This window comes from Haematobia irritans, chromosome 2, assembly GCF_050003625.1.
Source record: "Haematobia irritans isolate KBUSLIRL chromosome 2, ASM5000362v1, whole genome shotgun sequence".
Classification (NCBI taxonomy): domain Eukaryota; kingdom Metazoa; phylum Arthropoda; class Insecta; order Diptera; family Muscidae; genus Haematobia; species Haematobia irritans.
Genome location: NC_134398.1, coordinates 116552463 through 116573919, shown reverse-complemented (window position 1 = coordinate 116573919; position 21457 = coordinate 116552463). Strand labels below are relative to the sequence as shown.

The window sequence follows — 21457 nt, the reverse complement described above, 5'->3', positions numbered from 1 at the left end:
TGAAGGAATATCTGAGATCGTTTTGCCTTTCTATAGGTAGCCGATGTGAATGAACCTTACGATCAACCTGGACCAATTCTTCGACCGGTACAGCCTAGGCCCTATGGACCAGTTCTGGTCGAAACGTTTTGAATGAACCGTTAATGAGGTAAATTGACAAATAAGGATACAGAAGTAATGTCCTTGGACAATTACTAAGACAATCCCGTAAACCGATTCTCATGAACCAGTCTGGGACAAAATATTAAGAATCTGTTTCATTTTGAGCACCTGAGCATTTGAACCAGAAATGATAAACTTGTGGAATATGTTGAACAATAAATTATTGTGATAATTGTATTTCAGTAAACGTGTAGATAGCGCACTCGCAATTTCCATGATTTTGGTTGCACCAATAACAAAGATCGCATCGCAGGCCAATAATGCCTCTTTCTAAAAACAATGGCTTAATGCTGCAAATGTCATATATTATTTTTTTTAAACATTTTTGGAATATATTTGAAATTATTCTAAAGCCATTTTTAATTTATTTTATTCGTATATTGAAAGGAAGGGAGGATCAGACCTTTGTTGAAGTTTATCAGAAGTTGAATTTAAAAATAAGACATTTAGTAGGAGATAGACACTATACTTTCTTAATTAAAACAAATTCGCTTTCGACGTCGTCAATGTTTTTGCAGTATGTTTATAATGGGACCTTGAACATAAAATTCAATTGGAATTTAAATTTAATATCTAATATATAAAGTCTTCAATAGAGTTGAATTGAAAGATTGAAAAAATCAACGCTTTAAAACTCTACTAAAATTAATTCAAATTTTAATTAAAAAAGGGAGATATTGTCGTGAGGTCAAAGAATTCATGTAGTTAAAATACTAATGCGAATTTTGTTTAGAATATAAGATGCATTTCTTTAATATAATGCTTTTTCCTTGTCCAAAAGTCGAAATATTTTTCAATGAAGTTGGTTTGTCCTTATATTTAAGTGATTAAACTTAAAACTGGGTATCTTCGCATGAAAGAAATTTAGTTTGTCTAAGGTTAACTTGGCTTTAATAATTCGGAAAAATTCTTCAAAAATAACCGGACCTCCTTCAAATTTGTTGACTTTTTGGTGTCTTGCAAAAAGCAAAAAGTGGACATGTTTTACAATACCTTATTTTCAAGAAGGTTTTACTGAAACATAGTATAATTTCTACTTGAAAGCGAGTCTGAATTTAGAAATTTAAGTGTTCGTTAACACGTTTCTAAAGAACTTTGATAGCTGAAAAAACGAATGAATTAAAATTTGTTTCCTAGGATGAAGTATGCAAAACTTAAATCGAAAAGAGAGTCGTGTCTTAGAAATACGCTTCTTTGGCTCAGAATATCAAAATCATTAGTGTAAAGACAAAATCTTTGGGCATGCTTTTCTTTCAGTGTAGGTTTTGTAACCAGAATTAAAAATGGTTTTTCAAATTTTAGATTTGTCTACTTTCTAATTTCAGACATATTAGCAGTGCCAATTGGCACCCAAAATTTTCAAACTAAAATTGTCGAATCGGAAATGACACATCTTAAAGATTCATAGTAAAACTTATATATTGTTCTATGCTATGCCTATATTGACCCTTCCAAAATTTGTACGAGAATTGTTGGAGTATATGTAAAAATTACTCTATTTCCGTTTTTGTTCTAACAATAAGTTGAATTTGGAAGATCTTTTCAAGAAAGGGATTATACAACTTTGTGTACTTTAAACGAAGTCCCATTAATTGTGCTTGTGTGTTCACTGGTCTATAAAAAGCCATCCATGGCTATATGCGTTCCTTGTGTGCTCTTGACTATAGTGATATTGGTGTGTTGATGAAAACACTTAGAATTTTTGGCAAATGTTTACCTTCCATTGTAAATATTAATAATTAAGTAATCTTTCATCACATTTTGCAATATTTTTACAGAAAAAGAATTTGTTTAAACTGAGAGTCATTGATGAAAACAATTTATATATTACTCTAAATACAAACAATAAACAAATAGAAATGAGAGTAAGAGGTGAACAGCAGTCAACCGTTCACCATAAAAATTTCACACTTTTCTTCTTCTTGTTGGTCTAAAATGTCGTTTGTAAAAAATATTTCTCCAAAAATATTATCTCCAGATTTGCAAAGAACCTAATTTACTTGGTTAAGAAATCTAATATCTCCCTTACATGCAGATTTTCATATTTGCTTTCCTCGCACATTGAAATAAGAGTTTTTTTCTGAGTAACGAAATTTTTGGATAAATTGGAATATTCTTTTCATACTTTAAAAAATCGTTGAAGGTATAATAAATTCGGGTTCAGTTGCTCTTAAAGAAAATAAAAGGAAAACATGTTTGTTTAAACTTCCACTCCGGGAGAAAGCTTATTATACCTGTAGTAACGCTTTTGCCTTTTATTTTCACACAGTAATTTTTTCATTATATATTTTTTATTCCAAGTGTTTTCAAAAAATATTTGGTTTTTGTTGAATTCCTTGTAAATTAATGATAACACATGGCACTTACCACAACATTGAATTCCTGTAAACTAGTGTAAAAGTTGTAGTATAAAAGCAAGAAAAAATCAAAAATATCTCTTAATGAAAAGTGAGTTAGATGCGTTCGAGGAGAAATATTGGTCTAACAACAAAAATGAACTCCCACCAGTCTTCCTCTCTCTCTCTCTGGCTTTCTCTCTTCACTCACCTTTGTGTTTTAATAAGTGCGAGTGGTTTAAGTGGAAATGAAACCATGTTAACCAGGAAGGACCTGTAATGTTGGTATCTATGAACGTGCTTGTGGATGTGTTTGTGTGTGAAAAGAAAGATGTGACTGTGTGCCATGCAATAAAGATTGGTGCAAGTGCAAGAAACGTGTTGCAAAAGTTTCAACTCAATATAGTGACACAGAGCGAATATTGCTTAGGAGAATGAATGAAAAAAAAAACGACAATGCCCGGGGGCAGTGCAGTGCGAGTGCAGAACGACAAAAGTGCTTCTAGACGCTCTATGGTTGGACCCCATGGTCCATGGTGTAAATTGAGTGCGTGCTTATGTGTGCGAGACCATCAAGAAATTTACCTGGACCCATGGAAGGAGTATTGGCATTGAGAGCCGCCAATGTTGATGCACGTTCGAGGCTCGACATTAATGGAGATATAGACTCGGAATTTCTCAAGGAACAATTCATGCTAAAGCCTGTGGTGACGTTGTTGTTGTTTCCTCTATTGTTGTTATCTTTATTATTGCAATTTGTTGCAAGCACACATTTTACCTTTGAGGCAATGCCATTGCCACTGCCACTGTCGTTGCTGCTGTTGTTGATGATGATGCCATTATTGTTGGCAAACGAGACGTGACCACTATTCGTTGACGTCGTAGTGTTGCTTGTCTTCATGTTGCTGCTGTTATTCCTGTTTTTGATTGTGTTATTGGTGGGTTGCTGTTGGTGTTTTTGATGCTTGTGAAGTGTAGAAGTCGGTGGCGTCGCACTTTTTCCATTCAAATCAAATAGTCCTGTAAAAAATGGCCGTAGTTCCATGAAAAATGTTCCAATGAAAGAAAACGAAAGAATGCCATGAGGAGAAAAAAAAAGAGAAATTCACAATTATCCCTTGTCTATGGCAACGAAGCAAACGCCAATTTTTGCTTCTATTGCTTTCTTTGGATTACCGTTACCGTTTTGGTTTTTGTTTTTCATATGGAAATTAATACCAAACATTTTCCTTTGATATCATTCTCTTGCAACAAAGAGAAATAAAATATGATCGCTGGCATCCACCAAAGGACCATTTTTTGAAAATTTTTCTCTTGAAAATTAGTATTTAAACTTGCAGCCGATTTGAAGCTTAATCAGTCTTTGTAAAAAATCATCGACAGTTTATCCACTTACACCAAATCAGGACCCAAAATTACCCATTTACAAGCAAATGTTGGCATAAATAATAAATATACATATGTATAATCAAACAGCCTGCCGGCACAAGAAAAATCCTTGGACTCGGCAATGGCCGTAGACTGCCGCAATTCTCTCAGCAAGATGGGTGAACGGTACTTTATTCATCTAAAATGTGTGCCTGGCCATAGAAACATACCCGTGAACTGCAAAGCGAATGAGTTAGCCAAGCTACTTTACATAATCTAGGAGATCTAGAATGGGTTGGTATGCTTCTGTCTACCTGAAGCTCACATTCGCCGTCACTGCTTGAGACGGCGAATGTCCAAAGGGATATAATGACTGCTGCATACATTGTCATGATGCGAAGGAAAATTAATCAATTAAGCTCCACGCCTCACATTCTGTGTGAGGCGTGGCGAAATTTATGGGTACATAGCTTTAGATTACTGGCGGACCTAGGAAATAGTAACTTAAGCAAACGACTGCTAGTTAATCCAAACCTAAACTTTTTTAATTTCAATATCCTAAATTCAATTTCACCATTGAGAAACGAAATCTTTCATTCATCAAACTGGTTACTACCAACCAGTCGAAAAAGGCCTACATTTTTGGAAATTCCACGTTCCTTAAAGCAATTCCACATTCCTTAAAGCAATTCCACGTTCCTTAAGTAATATGCAAAATAAACATGTCGAGGGGGTATACAAACATGTATACTAGGCGTGCATGCTAGCCATTGCACCACGGTGGCTCCAACAGTGGGTGACAATTCAAATTGGGAATTCAGTATATGTGCCTACATCTGATTTTTCTGTTGTAAATACAACTATCTACCATATATTAACATTTCCAAAAAGTGGTTTTACGCTTTCAAGGGGTTTTCGAAATATTTAAAATTTTATTCACTTCACTCTCCAAAAATGAAAAGTAAACTATACAATTGAAATCAAAAGCTTTTTCTTTAGTTTCTAAGGCAATTCATCTTGAAGTCTTAATTTGTTAGCAGAAGTTGTAGGAAGCATTTGCTCTTCATTTGGTACGAGTTGGAAGGAGAAGTGCGTCTTAATTGTAAATTGAGAGTATTCAAATATGAATGTTATACACTTCCACCATGGACATGGTCTCCTAATGAATGAAATTCAAGTGAATACTAGAAAATTTCATGCCACTCTCCCTCCAACCACTTGCCAGTGAACGCATGAGTCTATGAATAGGACATTATTGAATTGCGAAACAAGTTTTCATTCAGAATAAAGTAGAGTGCTAGCAAATGAATGGGAAACTTTTTTCTGGCGCAACATTTTCAAGTGTCTCTAAGCAAGAAATATTCCATGAATTATTGCAAACGGCGGAGTATACATTTCATTACCTATCCCAAAAAAATTCATATTCACTAAAGAATACTATGATAATTTACAATAATTTTAAAAAATGTATTTATAGCATTATTTCATATCATATTTAAAAACTTGTAGGGACCTAGGGCCACAATATAGGACATTTTCACTCAACACAATTTGCAATAATTTTTACATTTTGGTGGCTCTAGAGGAGGAAATTAGAAGCCGGCAAGGCTTGATCTTTAACAATGTGTGGTAAACTTTATTCCTGTAGAAAATTTTGTCAACATTTTATTTCTATAGAACATTTTGTCAAAATTGTATTTCTATAGAATTTTTTTCAAAATATTATTTCTATAAAAAATTTTCTCAAAATTTTATTTCTGTGGAATTTTTTCTCAAAATTTTATTTCTATAGAATTTATTGTCAAAATTTTATTTCTATAGAAAAAATTCTCACAAAAATTTGTTTATAGAAACTTTTTCCAAAATTGTATTTCTATAGAGATTTAACAAAAAAGATTACTAATTTGGGTAGAATTCTACCAGCTGTGGCAACCGTGGTGCTAAAACAAATTTATATATAAAGTACTTAGAACTATTTTTGTTTTGTAAAATTTTTTAAATTTAACGAAAAATATAGTAGGACAAATTGTTTGGAAATGTATGGGAAAGTAGGGAACTTTTTTTTGTTCTTGTAGGGTAAACCGAACATATTCCCTGGCAACATTGACTATGAGCTATAGTTAGATTGACACAAAGCACCCATAGACATGTTCCCCTCAATTTTCTTAAAGATGCAACTGCGGTTTCTCTCCCAGACCTATATGTTACCCCACAAATGATTATGATTACTAATTCTGTAATAGTGGTTTAGGGTATGATATAGTCGAGTCTGAATTTGGAAATTTAAGATGTCGATAACGCGGTTTTAAAGGAATTTGATAACATATGAAGAACAAAACTGGGAAAACGGTTGAATCAAAATTTGTTTCCTAGAGTCAAGTACGCAAAACTCAAATCTAAAAGAGAATTGCTTTTGTACTTCAATTCTCCGCTTCTTTGGCTCGGAATTAATACCAAAATCATTAGTGTAGAGACAAAATCTTTGTATCAATAACAGCATGCCGTTGTTTTAGAGTACGTTGCGATCTTTATCAGTTTGAACTAAAAGGTTTATCCACTCATTAATTGGCCGATGAAAAGAAGCGGTAATCAAAAAAAAATTCACTAAATTAGCATTTGATGTTTTGCTATTTGCAATTTGCAAATATAGTTCGAAGATGCCCTTTTATATTTTCGGGCCCACTTTCACTCGTTTGCATTAAACTTGGCATTTGTGGACAAAGGAAAATTATGTTATTCTGTCGAACACGCCTTTTGTCGCTTTTCGTGTTTAGGTTTGTCACTAGAATTGTTGGATTACATGGAATTCTGTTTAACGAGCAATTTAGAGATTCGACCAATGTTTGCCTTAGCTGCTTTAGTGGCTGGTTTCCTTGCTGTTCATTGCAAATACCGCTTCTGGTCATATTCATTATTCATTGCCATTCGGTTTTATCATTTCCAAATAATTGTTTTACATTCAATTTCATGACATTGTTTGACCATTCCCTTCATGCTTTCGCTATGTTGTACTTTGATGGCTGATGTTGTTGTTTTGGTGGTCCTACACTTGTAGAAAACAGCTTCGTAATATTAATGGACGGGCTTCGTTAATTACCTTTCGTTATTATTACGAAATATTTCATTATAAGAACGAAAGTGATTGTTACTACAGTGAAATCGATCGTTAGAAGAATGTTTTGTGTTTTCGTTTAATGAAACACGTTTCGTTAATATTATGTATATTAACTTTGTAATTCTTTCGAGTATTAGAATACAACATTTTACAAAGATGGAATTATTGTAATCATTTGCACATAGAGAGTAACATTTGGAAATTTTTAGCTTTTATAAACTCCAAGACTGGAATTGAAAATTTCATATATAAAACGAAAGTGATCGTTAACATAATGATATGGATCGTTGCAAAATAAATTTAAAATTCGTATCTTTCGTCATACTAATGAAACATGTTCGTTAATATTAAGAATGGGTCTCTCTACTCTCTAATACGTCACAACACATTAAATCTGTATCGCCTATGTAATGTGTAAATACACATTTATACATGACAATAAGCACATGTTTCCGTGTGTATCTTGAAAAACAAACGGTAAAAAGTTCAAATGAAAATTTAGTGTAAATTTTTAATCTTTAGTGAAAATGCCTCGGGGAAAGTGAACTTTCAGATGAAGAACGCAGCACAATTACCGGAATGAACCTTGGTGCAAAACATTGGAGAAATTGTATATGCGATAAATCGACACGGCGATAAGATTACCATTTTGTGTTGGAATAAGAAAGATAGCGGCCGCGCAAAGAATTAAGACATGCTTTGGTCTTAGAAATAAGAGGCATTTTTTTCTTAAGTAATATTGTGACTTTCAATATAAGATAAATTGTCCAATAACATGATCAAAATTTGTCCAAATTAAAAAGAAAATAGCCCAATTCTGAACGAAATATAATTAAATTGCTTAATCAATATAAATTATTTCCTACTGCATTTAAATTATATTTCAAAGATTAAAAAAATACACTAGCAATGACTAAACTCAAATGCAATAATTCTTGTTTTCATTTATACAACGGATGTCGTTCATTCATACAACGTATAAGCCGCATCCATACAATTAATAAGTTTCACTCATACAACGAATAAATTTCTTTAATACAGCGAAAAGGCTACGTTAACTATTCGCTTATACTACGATGTTTATTTTATAAGTGGTTTCGTATATATAACGAAAAATTACGTTGTTATAACGAATTGCTACGTTGCACAGTGGTACCAAATCGTTTTTTGTTTTGGAAATAATTCTGCACCTTTTGAACGGATAAAGATATCAACATAATTTTTTCTGTATATGAAAGCTGAAGTGTTTTCCTCTAGTCTGCAAATTTGTGGGTCCTTAGTTGGTCCACGGGCTGACCTGTAGGCGTTGAAAATTGGTCACCTCGGTGGTATGAAATTTTGTTTTAGCTGTCAACTCCGCAATTTTGAACCGATTTCGATTTTTTCTTTGCTAAGTAGAACTTGTAAAGTTCTACAAAAAAGTTTGTAAGCGTGTGCAATTATCTTTTACCGTTCGCAAGATATAAGCCCCACAATTTAGTGTTTTTTTTGCAAAATTTTGACAAAGTGGGGTCAGTTTTTTGAACCTAGAAGTTCCGTTTTTGAGTGGATTCGTAATTTTTCTTCTTAACTGCATTCCCTACAAAATTCTACGAATTGTAAAAGAATGTATACCTATGTGCTTTAGATTAAAAGTTGTAAAGTCCACAAAATAGAATTTCAAAAAAATATCGAATTTTGACAATTTTTTTTTGCGAAAAAGGCACATACATTCTCTCTGTCGTAACATTTTTTTATAGATTTCTCTCAATCTGTTTTTACTTGTTTCTTATAGACCACCAAATAAGGATACGTTTTAAGTTTTTAACGGCCATTTTGGTCAAGTAGTATATGAGTTATTCTCCTCCCATTATCGGCAATTTTTCAAAATGAAAAAAAATTGTTTTCAAAAATTCTCATTCGGCAAAGCACCGATTGCTAAGCCGATCTGTTTTCCAAAAAGCCCTGTGTGTCCACTAAACAGCTGAAGCACAGTAAACAGCTGAGAAATATGTAACGTTTTTTCAATATATGTCCCAACTTTGGGATTTTTGATACCAATTTTGGGAATGGTATATTCAGCAATATTTCTTAAAACAAATTTCCCTGCAAAAATCAATATCACAGTTAGTTCAAAAGTTATTAAGGTTTCAATCCATATTTTTGATTCCCAAAAAATCTAAATTTTTGAAAAAAATTATTCCGTGCCCCAAAAACTTCAAAGTTTTGTATTTGTTGTTCTTTCCAATCGCATAGAAATAAAGCTCTCTCCAATACCTTTAACGATGTATTATATTTATACCCGTGCCTAGCCAAATGCGCCAAAAACTTGCACTAAACGTCACTAACTCGGGTACAATAATGCATTTCTGCAAATGTACGTTTATATGGGGGCTATACCTAAATCTGAACCGATTTAAATCAAACTCGGCACACTTAACGATACTATCAAATATACTTCTTGTGCTAAATTTGAAGCAAATCAGAAAAAAATCTGGCATCTAGAGCCATATAAGTGCATATCGGGCGTAAGATATATATGGGGGCTATATCTAAATCTGAACCAATTTCAACCAAGCATACGTACATAGAATGTTAATTATGCTACCTGTGCAAAGTTTCAAGTAAATCTGGTCTCGGAGTGAAAATTTAGTTGCTGGTGGCCATGTAATTGTATATCGGACAGTAGATATATGTGGGAGTATCTAAATCTGAACCGATTTCCGCCAAATTTTGCATACTTGACTGTACTACTAATAAGAATTTCTAGGTTCAAAATACTGACCCCACTTTGTCAAAATTTTGCAAAAAACTAAATTGTGGGGCCTATATCTTGCACACAAACTTTTTTCTAGAGCTTTACAAGTTCTACCCAGCAAAGAAAAAATCATGGAAATCGGTTTAAAATTGCGGAGTTGACAGCTAAAACAAAATTTCATCCCCCCGAGGTGACCAACTTTCAACGTCTACAGGTCAGTCCGTGGACCCACTAGGGACCCACAAATTTGCATACTTAGAGGAACACACTTCAGCTTTCACACATAGAAATTATGTTGATATCTTTATACGTTCAAAGGTTGCAGAATTATTTCCAAAAAAGCGATTTGGAACCACTTTGCGTTGGCTGAATTTTAATGAACAATTTCGGTAATACAACGTAGGTATTCATCGTATTAACGAAACTTTTCCTACCAGTATAGACTTTCGACTTCTAATTTCTTTGAAAATCGACCATTTTAACCTTCTTACTATTTTTGGGAATCGTACGAAAATTTTCTTTTGCTTTAGGTCATATTGAACTTTATACCCACGTTTAGTTCATTAAATGTTTGAGGCACACTTAAAACAAGGAAAATTTCATTGGACTGTGGAAAATTACGAACAAAACAAAAAATTAAATTTAACTACAAACAAATAATTTTTTTGTGATAAAAATAAGTTAAATTTAGCCTTAGTTTAACTATGGATTTTTTTCGGTACACTTGAAGGAGCAAATTTTGGTCAATAATGGTTCATAATTATATATAGAACTAAAGTTGCTTATTTAATTAATCTGCCTTTTTAGCTAACGTATACTTCACATGGACTAGCTTAAAATTTAGATGACAAAATTAAGAAGTTTTAAGACACACTGAAAAAAAGTCCGTAGTTAAACCGACGCTAATTTTAAGTTATTTTTATTGAAAAACAAAAAAATATGTGCTTGTAATTAACTATTCAGTCCATTGTGATACCACATTGGTGAACTTCTCTCTTATCACTGAGTGCTGCCGAATTCCATGTTAAGCTCAATGACAAGATACCTCCTTTTTATAGCCGAGTCCGAACGGCGTTCCACATTGCAGTGAAAACCACTTAGAGAAGCTTTGAAACCCTCAGAAATGTCACCAGCATTAATGAGGTGGGATAATCCACCGCTGAAAAACTTTTTGGTGTTCGGTCGGAGCAGGAATCGAACCCACGACCTTGTGTATGCAAGGCGGGCATGCTAACCATTGCACCACGGTGGCTCCCTGCAGTTAATAAAACAACAGGAAATAAAATTTTCCTGGTTTTAACAACGCTTTGTGGAAATCTCAAAATGTGGAGTATAATTTAGTTCAATTTTCGCACGAGGTAGTTCATTCTTGATACAAAACATTAAACATTTTTTCTGTGTACGTGCCATCGGCAACACTTTTCGCATTCACTTTTCGCATTCTACTTCTTGTGCATAGAAATTGTTTAGACTCATAAAGTGATACGAATGAAAAAAATCTGATACGGCACATTAGGAGTTTCAAACTACATGAGAGACGTCGGTATTTCGACCCATATCGATTGGCTTTTCTTCTTTCTTATTCCTTACCACACTCTCTAAAATGACAATATAAAAGATTAGCGTATTGGCATCTGGCGGATTGGACAACCATTGTGTGGATGAGATGTGGAATATGACTTTTTAATCCTTCTGGTTTAGACGTGTTTTATGTGACGGTGTTGAGTATACCATGGTCTATGACTGAAATGTTTTCGTGATGATTCCCATTTCTCCTCAGAATATTCTTAGATATGTAGTTATTTGATTGCCACTATGGGGCGTTTGTTGTGGAACGTGGAACCATAAATATGACTTTGGAGACGGTACCAGTATCATTACAACGATCTAATAGTGTACTCACAAAGATCGCGAACAGAAACTTGAACTTAACTTCAACATCATTTTATCTGCAAACCATTGTTATCCAATTAGTTCTATTTATATCATTTATCTTATCGCTGAGCAATGCATTTGACAATGAAACGCACATGTTTGTTCCAATCTTCGAATCATTTTGACACTTGGAAGTGAGTAGTGAGTAAGGATATACAAATGCTAAGAACAACGGAAGAGCGAATATTGGGGACACCATTGTATTTACAACTTACAAAGTAAAGTCCCCACAGAGAATGAAAATCGTTGATGGATGGGGGGAGCAGGGATGGTTGGGATGATGGAAAGCTATTAGATTATTTGGGAGATGATTGTGTCACTGTGCTTTTGTTGTTTGATACTTACACTCTGGACCGCCTGTCAATGTGTGTAGGCCGGACGATGGTATCACTTGGTAGCTGTCCCCTTCAACACCAATGGCACTTGTCATGTGATAACCGTATCCATTTTGTGTTCCATACAACGATGATGCTGCCGACGTGTTTTGCTGTTGCTGCTGTTGTTGTTGCTGGTGATGCATTTGGTCGTCGGGATCATGGACGGCCGTTAGTGTCAGTTCCATGGCATGTGAGTCAAGAGTTTTACTATCTAAACTGCCAGTGGGATAGTAAGGTGGTGGTGGTGGTTGCTGTTGTTGGCCACTGGTTTGGGCCACAATCGATGGCCGTCCTGAATCTAGGTCATATTCTTTGGCAGTTGTATTTGTAGACTTCTTTGTAGCCGTTGTTGAACGCCTGCAGCGGCATAGCATTATAGTGAATGCTGTAAAAAGTAGGAATGCCACTGAAGCTATTACGATTGCCACAATAGCAGACGTAGTCATCGCTGACTTCTCGGGTAGATATGACTTTCCAACTGAAAAACAAAAACAACATAGAGAAATGTTTGAAATACATTTGAGTAACATTTGGAAAAACTAACCCCCTCCCAAATCCCCTCTCCCATACACCCACAAAGCCAGAGGAAACTAGTTTCCAAATGAAATGTAACACTCCAATATCGTAGAAAGCCTTAGTGGGGAAATGGGTCTTGTAGTTAAAGTGAACGAGGTCACTTGACGCAGCACTTTGCATTTGTTCAGTCCTAAAGTTCAAACAAACATCCGCTATTGCCTTTGTTTTGCAAATGGAAATAACCAAGTCTCTTAAACGGGTGGAGATTGTAGTTTTTAGTTGGCAAAGTCTAATTAAACCAATTTCTTTTGAGTCTCTCAAGGCATGATAAGGCAATGGGGTGGTACAAACGTTGGCATAGTTCAACATCAAATTTCGCTGAATGTTCCAAGTTAATAACTGTATTCCCAGTTTGTTACTAGTCGTTGGATGCAAAGACAGTGAAAAACAAAACTATGAGCAACCACAGAAATACGCAAGTATTTGACATCCATAAAGACCAATTCTAAATCTGCTTTACATCGATCCATATTCTATTATATGCAACCGAAACCGTAATTTTGACCAGGTTTGTCTACATTCATATATATATATATATATATATATATTGGTCTACATGCAGATTAATGGGGGGCTTCCATATTTTTCGGTGTACAACATATGTATTTGGGACACAATATTCAATAATCATGTAGTGCAAATGGCGTACCTTATTTATTGGTATCTTGTTGAGAGGGGGACCCCCCTTCCCGGACTTTTTGACAATTGAATCAAATTTCTCTAATTTTCTGTAATTCTAAGGAGTTTAGATAAAGTTAGGTTAGTTTAGGTATAGTAGCAGCCTGATATTTCAGGCTCACTTAGACCACTCAGTCCATTGTGATACTATAGTGGTGAACTTCTCTCTTATCACTGAGAGCTGTCCGATTCTATCTTAAGCTCAATGACAAGGGACCTCCTTTTTATAGCCGAGTCAGAACGGCGTTCCACATTGCAGTGAAACCACTTATAGAAGCTTTGAAACACTCAGAAATGCCACCAGCATCACTGAGTTGGGATAATCCACCTCTGAAAAACTTTTCGGTGTTTGGTCGAAGCAGGAATCGAACCCACGACCTTGTGTATGCAAGGCGGGCATGCTAACCATTGCACCACGGTGGCTCCCATATGTAGCATGGGTAAGGTATGGTAGTAAGGAAAATCTAAAATCTGGCAGGGCTTTCTGAATTATTCTGTAGATCTACATTTTCGATACCATCTCAAGTCCTTCAAATTTGTTTGGAGCTACATTGGTCGAAACTGAGTTTGAACCCATGACCCTGCATCACGGGGGCTACCGTACTGAAAAAACCATGACCGGATCCCAAGGATTTTGTCTTTGCTCTAAAGGTTTTGGTATTGATTCCGAGCCAAAGAAGCGGAGAATTCATATAAGGACACTTTTAAAACACAATTCTGTTTTAAATTTGGGTTTTGTGTACTTGATTCCTGGAAGCAAATTTTAATTTTTCGTTTTTTCAGCTTCATATCCTATCAAAGTCCTTCAAAAGGTGTTAACGACAACTTTAATTTTCAAATTCAGACTCGACTTCAAGTAGTAATTATGCTATGTTTCAAGTAAAAACGTCTTTAAAATAAAGTGTTGAAAAACATGTCCTATTTTTGACAACAAATCAATACAGTGATTTGTTGTCAAGGTGCAAAAAGACAGCAAATTTGTAGACAATTTCCTTCATTTTAAAGAATATTTCTGAATTTTTAAAGTTAAGGTGACCTTAGCCGAAAATTGTTTTCTTTCATGTTATGATACCCATTTTTAAGTCGAATCACTTAATTCTAAGGACGATATGACCTCATTGAAAAGTTTATCGATTTTTGGACAAGGAAAAAAGTATTTATATTAGAGAAATTCGTCCCCTATGCTAAGTAAAATTGACATTCGTATTTTAAGGATTTTCTTGAATGTTGGGCGAAAAAAAAAATTCCCCAGGCCCAACATTATTAAACTTGAAGAAAAGTTGCCCATTTTTTTTACTTTTTTTGGAAGGTTCTAGACAAAAACGTTTATTTTTTTTCTTTTTTGACGGGGGGAGGGGAACTCCCTTTTGGCGTTGTGAAACCCCTAACCTTCTTCAGTTTTATGAAAACTTTGTAATTTGGAATGACACTATCATTTGGGTGAAAATGCAATGAAGGAAAAAGCGAAAACGCCCTTAGTTAAATTATTTAAACGATATATTGAATTCTCAAATTTTTATATTTCTACAGAAAATAAATTTTTCTGTATATGTTATATATATATAACAAGTATATACGGCCGTAAGTTCGGCCAGGCCGAATCTTATGTACCCTCCACCATGGATTGCGTAGGAACTTCTACTAAAGGCTGTCATCCACAATCGAATTACTTGGGTTGCGATAACACTTGCCGATGACAAGGTATCGTAAAACTTTTTAACACTGTCTTCTAAATTGTAAGTTAGTCCATAAGGGGTATATATTAAACAAAAAAAAGGCCGATTAAATACGTTATATACGTTTCAGTTTGACAAAATTTTCTATAGAAATAAAATTTTGACAAAATTTTCTATAGAAATAAAAACTTGACAAAATTTTCTATAGAAATAAAATGTTGACAAAATTTTCTATGGAAGTAAAATGTTGACAAAATTTTCTATAGAAATAATTTTTTTACAAAATTTTCTATAGAAATAAAATTTTTACAAAATTTTCTATGGAAATAAAATGTTGACAAAAATTGCTATAGAAATAAACTTTTTACAAAACTTTCTATAGAAATGAAATTTTGACAAAACTTTCTTTAGTAATAAAATTTGACAATTTTTACATGGGTGTTAGAGGCCATATACTAACGAAATGTACCAAATTTCAACCGCATCGGATGACTTTTGCTCCTCCAAGAGGCTCCGGAGGTCAAATCTGGGGATCGGTTTATATGGGAGCTATATATAATTATGGACCGATATGGACCAATTTTTGCATGGTTGTTAGAGACCATATACTAACACCACGTACTAAATTTCAATTGGATCGGATGAATTTTGCTCATCCAAGAGGCTCCAGAGTTCAAATCTGGGGATCGGTTTATATGGGAGCTATATATAATTATGGACCGATATGGACCAATTTTTGCATGCTTGTTAGAGACCGTATACTAACATCAGGTACCCAATTTCAAACGGATCGGATGAATTTTGCCCCTCCAAGAGGCTCCGGAGGTCAAATCTGGGGATCGGTTTATATGGGAGCTATATATAATTATGGACCGATATGGACCAGTTTTTGCATGGTTGTTAGAGACCATATACTAACACCACGTACCAAATTTCAATCGGGTAGGACGAAGTTTGCTCCTCCAAGAGGCTCCGGAGGTCAAATCTGGGGATCGGTTTATATGGGAGCTATATATATTTATGGACCTATATGGACCAATTTTTGCATGGTTGTTAGAGACCGTATACTAAAATCAGGTACCAAATTTCAACCGGATCGGATGAATTTTGCCCATCCAAGAGGCTCCGGAGGTCAAATCTGGGGATCGGTTTATATGGGGGCTATATATAATTATGGACCGATATGGACCAATTTTTGCATGGTTGTTAGAGACCGTATACTTAGACCACGTACCAAATTTCAACCGGATCGGATGAATTTTGCTGCTCCGGAAGGCTCCGCAAGCCAAATTTGGGGATCGGTTTATATGGGGGCTATACGTAAACGTGGGCCGATATGGCCCATTTTCAATACCATCCGACCTACATCAATAACAACTACTTGTGCCAAGTTTCAAGTCGATAGCTACTTTCGTTCGGAAGTTAGCGTGATTTCCACAGACGGACGGACAGCCGGACAGACGGACAGACGGACGGACGGACGGACATGCTTAGATCGACTCAGAATTTCACCACGACCCAGAATATATATACTTTATGGGGTCTTAGAGCAATATTTCGATGTGTTACAAACGGAATGACAAAGTTAATATACCCCCATCCTATGGTGGAGGGTATAAAAAAAAACAATATAAAATATAAATCGCTACTGATGTACCATAAGAAACTTTTAAAAGTCAACCTTTGTTCAATTTTATGCATGACTGCTGTATGCCCCGGGAAACTCATTAGTGACAAAATCTCAGTTCAATCAGTGTCATCATCAAACAAGTCCTCCATTCATTTGTCTTCCAAAGGGCATTAACATAGTCCCCTTCCACGCCCCCAACTTCTGCTTAGAAATAGCATCATTCCTCCATACTTACTTTCAGCATTCGCATATTCGCCACAATGGTCGTGGTTGGAGTGCAAACACAATTTCACACGCACCGCCGGACTTGCTTGCTTATTTTCTGCCAAAGCTAGAGTCATATCCTCGGCATGTCCTACAGATGTCCGATGTCCCGATATTGTGTAATGTGCTCTTTGGGCAATGTGATTAATTGTGGTCTCCCTGAAGGTGGCCTCATTGCCCGATGGCAATAATGCAACGGTGTCAACTATTTCCCATGTGGCCATGGGCGACTCACGATTCACCAACGATTCAACAATTGCAATGAGAGACAAGCAGGTGGCGGCAATGTTAATTCCTACCACATGTGAATTGGGATCATAGGTGACATGCAGTGGTGGTGGTATTTTGCTCACTTTTGTGGTGGCCTGTACCTCATTAGAGTATCCAGAACTTCCTTTGGCATTGAGGGCATAAATCTTGAATACATAACTCTGGTGTTGATCCAGTGGAAAAACTTTGCAGGGATTATCACGGAAACAGTCAAACTCTAACCATTCTGGAGATCCCATTCCACTTGGAGAAATATAGGTGTGGGCAACCGTGCAATCGGAGAGCAATTGCTCCTTGGGTGTGGGTACACGGCGATAAGTCACTAGGAATTTAGTACTCATCATGCCGCCATTGAATCCCGGTATCCAGCTGATAACAACGAAATTATGCGACGTTTCCAAAACCTTGAGTGATGTAGGCCTCTCTGGAGGACCCTTGGGCTGAAGACGTATCTGTGTGCGTATGGTATCCAGCGGATTCACAGCTCGGCATGAATAATCCCCATAATCGGAATGCGAAAGATGGTTAATTCTCAAAATCGAGGTATAGATGTCGTTGTTGTCAACTCTTGTGCTTATCTCATAGTGGCCATCAGAAGACATAGTCAGAGGTGACGGATTGTTGCCAAATTGCCACTGAAACTCTGGCTTGGGATAAGCCTGGACCTTGCACTGAACCTCGGCCGATTCACGAACATCATAGGCAACTTTGTTGTACTGATGCAGGACTATAGGTTCATGTTCTATGCGCAGGTGCATGCTGGAGTTCGCCGAGTTTACCTCATTCTCATAGAGGCACGTGTATAGGCCTCGATCTGAAGGTACCAATTGATTACCATTTGGCCGACCTTTGCCTCTAAATTTGAGAATGCTTTGCACTGTAACAACTCCGTTGGACGTTTCCGTTGGGGTTGTTCGTATATCGAACATCTTACGGCCGGCCAATATCTCCGTTCCATCCTTGATCCATCGGATAATGGGCACAGGCTTCGCCTTAGCGCTACACGTCACAGCATAATCGACATCACCAACACGACGGGTCATATGTTGCTGCAACTTTGCTATGAATTGAGGAGGTTGGTGAACCTCCAGAGTAATGGTGGCCATTTGACCTATGCCCAATTCATTGACAGCATGACAGTGATATCTACCCTCACTACCCAAATGAGCCTTAGGTATGGAATACTGCGGACCTTGGGCCAATATCTTTTGGGTATTGCTGAATTCACCTTCAATGTCGCGGAACCAGCGATATTGTGGCACAGGCCAACCCGGCGGACTAGCCGAACAACTCAGGGTAACACCGTTTCCCACATGCACCACCGGCTTGTTGGGTGTGATGTAGGCCTGGCCAGGACGGTGGCGCACCAGCAAAGCTACTGTGGAATTGCCCACTCCCTCAACTCGTTTGGTGCCATAAGGTTGCATTTGATTCACCGCTCGGCAGATGTAGTTGCCCGCATGTTCAGCTCTCACAGATACCAGAGTCAGCTGTTCGCCTGTGAAGCGAAAATCCGGTGCCCCTTCCTTGAGCCATTCGATAGTAACTGGTGGTGGATTTGCGGTGACATTGCATCGCACCACTACCGTTTCACCCTCTTCAGCCTCATGGGTTTTCGTTTCAATGACCACAATGGGTGGATACAGAACATCCAAGATGAGATCCTTTTCACCTGTTTTGCCTAGCCCATTGTCAGCGGTGCAAGTGTATTTGCCGGCATGATGGCGACTGACACGGTAAATTGTGTGCGTTGGTGTTGTGCTGACATACTGGCCATTTCGTGTCCAACGGACATTGGAAACCATTGGTTTGGCATCGACCCGGCAATCCAATTTGGCAACATGATCTCGTTCAACACGTAAGGGATTTTGGGGGCCAACTTCGACACGAGGGTAATCTGCAAATAAGAATTATATAAACAAATCAATCAATGTTTTTACAAAAACATGTTACTTTAATATTTAAATTTAAGTGAAGAGTAAAACGGAATATATCATCCATATCATATCAGATTTAGGATATATATGTGGCTAGATTTGTCCAAAATACCCACATTTATGAAACGTTTTTATATCATTATCAAGTGTATCGACTTGAATTAAGATATAGCTCCTATATACATATATGTATTACCCAATAAGATTTGGAATTACTTCGAATATACAGGGTGGCTGAGATCTAGTTCAACCAATTACAGGTTGATATAATTTCTAAACCATTTGTCTGGCAGCTAATAGATTTATTCCAGTGACAGCTCATTTTATTGTTTACAATCTTACAAAAGCATTGTGATTTTGATTGCATCCAGAGATAAATTTATTCGTGATGGAAAAAAACTAAAGGCCAACATTTATTGAAATCAAGCTCGTTTTTATCAACAATTATCAATTGGAAAATTACAGGTCATATATAATAAAAAAAAAAAAACAAAACATTCATACACTGTTAGAAAAATAGGTTTTTCATACAAGTCAATTTTTTATAACCACCAGTATTTTATTTCAAAAAGTTATTATTATATTACACAAAACTATGGCTTATGTTATACAATAAAGGAAATATTTTTATTCGTACGTTGGATGCAGTTACTTGTAGGTAGTTGGTAATTGCTTCTTCAAAAGAGTAATATTCTATGTTATTAGGACTAAACTAATTAATTTAAATTTCCATGTTTTCTATCTATATGAAAGATATATGTGGCATAAGTTGCTATATTCATTGAATTGTTGTCCAATTTCATCGATTTTGGCTAACTTTTGTTGGGCGGATTTTTCTTATAAGCATCTGAAATTGCAAAGTTATACAAAATATAAGAAAAATATTATCAAATTCTATCGTTCATATTAATTTTTAACTTACGGATTTCAAGAGTATTTTCTAGAGCCAATAAGGATATCAGCATAGTTAGCATTAAACAGTAAGAATATTAAAAAAAAAAATAACTATTACAAGACCTGTCTTTTTGCAAGTGAAAATAATTATTTTTAATAAATTGAAATTTTGGTTTTATTAACCCTTTCGACCCTAAAGTTGCCTGTGGGCAACTTTTTGTGTTTTGAGACTCACTGTCAGCGTTGTTTTTGTTCTTGTTCATAAAACTGTAACGGTATCGAAAGCTACAAGTGTTTTCTTCAAGTTGAATAAAAAATCAGCTAATTTGGTTGTCAATTAGCAAAAATTGTTTCATTAATACGCACGTGACTCAAGAAAAAAATATTAACGAATTTAAAAAGAGGTGTTTATACATGTGCCTTTTTTCAAAAATTACCACTAAAATGTTGAAAGTTTTTACTAAATCTGTTGTAGTACATGTCAAATAAAATATTTCTGGAAGTTAAATCTTAGAATTGCAAAAAAACAACAGATGAGAAATTTTTAAAATTGAAAAGTTGCCTGTGGGAAACTTTGGGTGTGAAAAACAATGATTTTGAAAAAATTTTGAACTTCGATTGGGATGTCCCAGTGAGGAGAAATGCGGCGATGATGTGGAAAACATATGTGCAGTGCAGTGGGGAATTTGTAAGGAATCGTAAAAAGGGAGGAAGCCACTTCTTCGCAACATACTAGTCGATTAGCACGAATATTGGCGCTTTATAATACTTTGGTTTTTTTACACCGCCAGTTAAATTGACATGGGTTAAAAACAAAAAACAAAAACAAATCATGTTCGTGAGTCACGTGTGATTTCGTTTAAATTTCATTCACGGCTTCGTGAATGTGCTTGGACGGGACTAAAGAAAGTGGCGCGAGAGCGTGAGTAAAAATAAAATTGTGTTCGTGATTGTGAGTGAGTAAAATTTCTCCGAAATCACGCTCCCGATAAAAATTTACTTTCACGATCCAACTCACGCTCAAGATAAAATTCACGTCAACGATAAAATTCGTGTTCACGATAAAATTCACACTCATGGCAAAACAGAGACACAAAAAGTCACCAACAAGAACAAATTCACGTTCAGGATTAAATTCAAGCTCGCCGATTTTAATCACCTTTACTTATTTAATCACGTTTAAGATTTCAATAGCGTGTGTCACGAGAAATTTCGTTAATTACCAGAATTTTATTGAGCCACAAAAATTGTCGTGTTCCGAAAATATTCGTGATTCACGAGATTTGTCATGAATTACGAAAATTGTCGTGAATCGTGCGAAAGCGCGAGGCAATTGTTCATGTGTGAGCGTGCGCGAGTATGACTTTTCATTTCGTGACTTCATTTCGTGACCGTGAATTCCTACCCACATGGCGTGCGTGAGTACAAATATTTCTTTGTGAATGTGTTTGAGCGTGATTGAAATTCCACTCACGCGCGCATCTATGTATATATTTACTGTA

The 21457-nt window shown here is 35.9% G+C and overlaps 1 protein-coding gene across 1 annotated transcript in view; it reads right to left on the bottom strand.

Moving 5' to 3' along the window:
* fred (friend of echinoid) overlaps positions 1-21457 on the bottom strand; it is a 505225-nt gene that overhangs the window by 164415 nt on the left and 319353 nt on the right. The window contains exons 5-6 of the mRNA XM_075294791.1: positions 16826-19021; positions 11999-12508 (exon numbers count right to left, since the gene is read on the bottom strand). Of these exons, the coding sequence (XP_075150906.1) occupies positions 11999-12508; positions 16826-19021 (2706 nt within the window). The remainder of the gene's footprint in view (positions 1-11998; positions 12509-16825; positions 19022-21457) is intronic.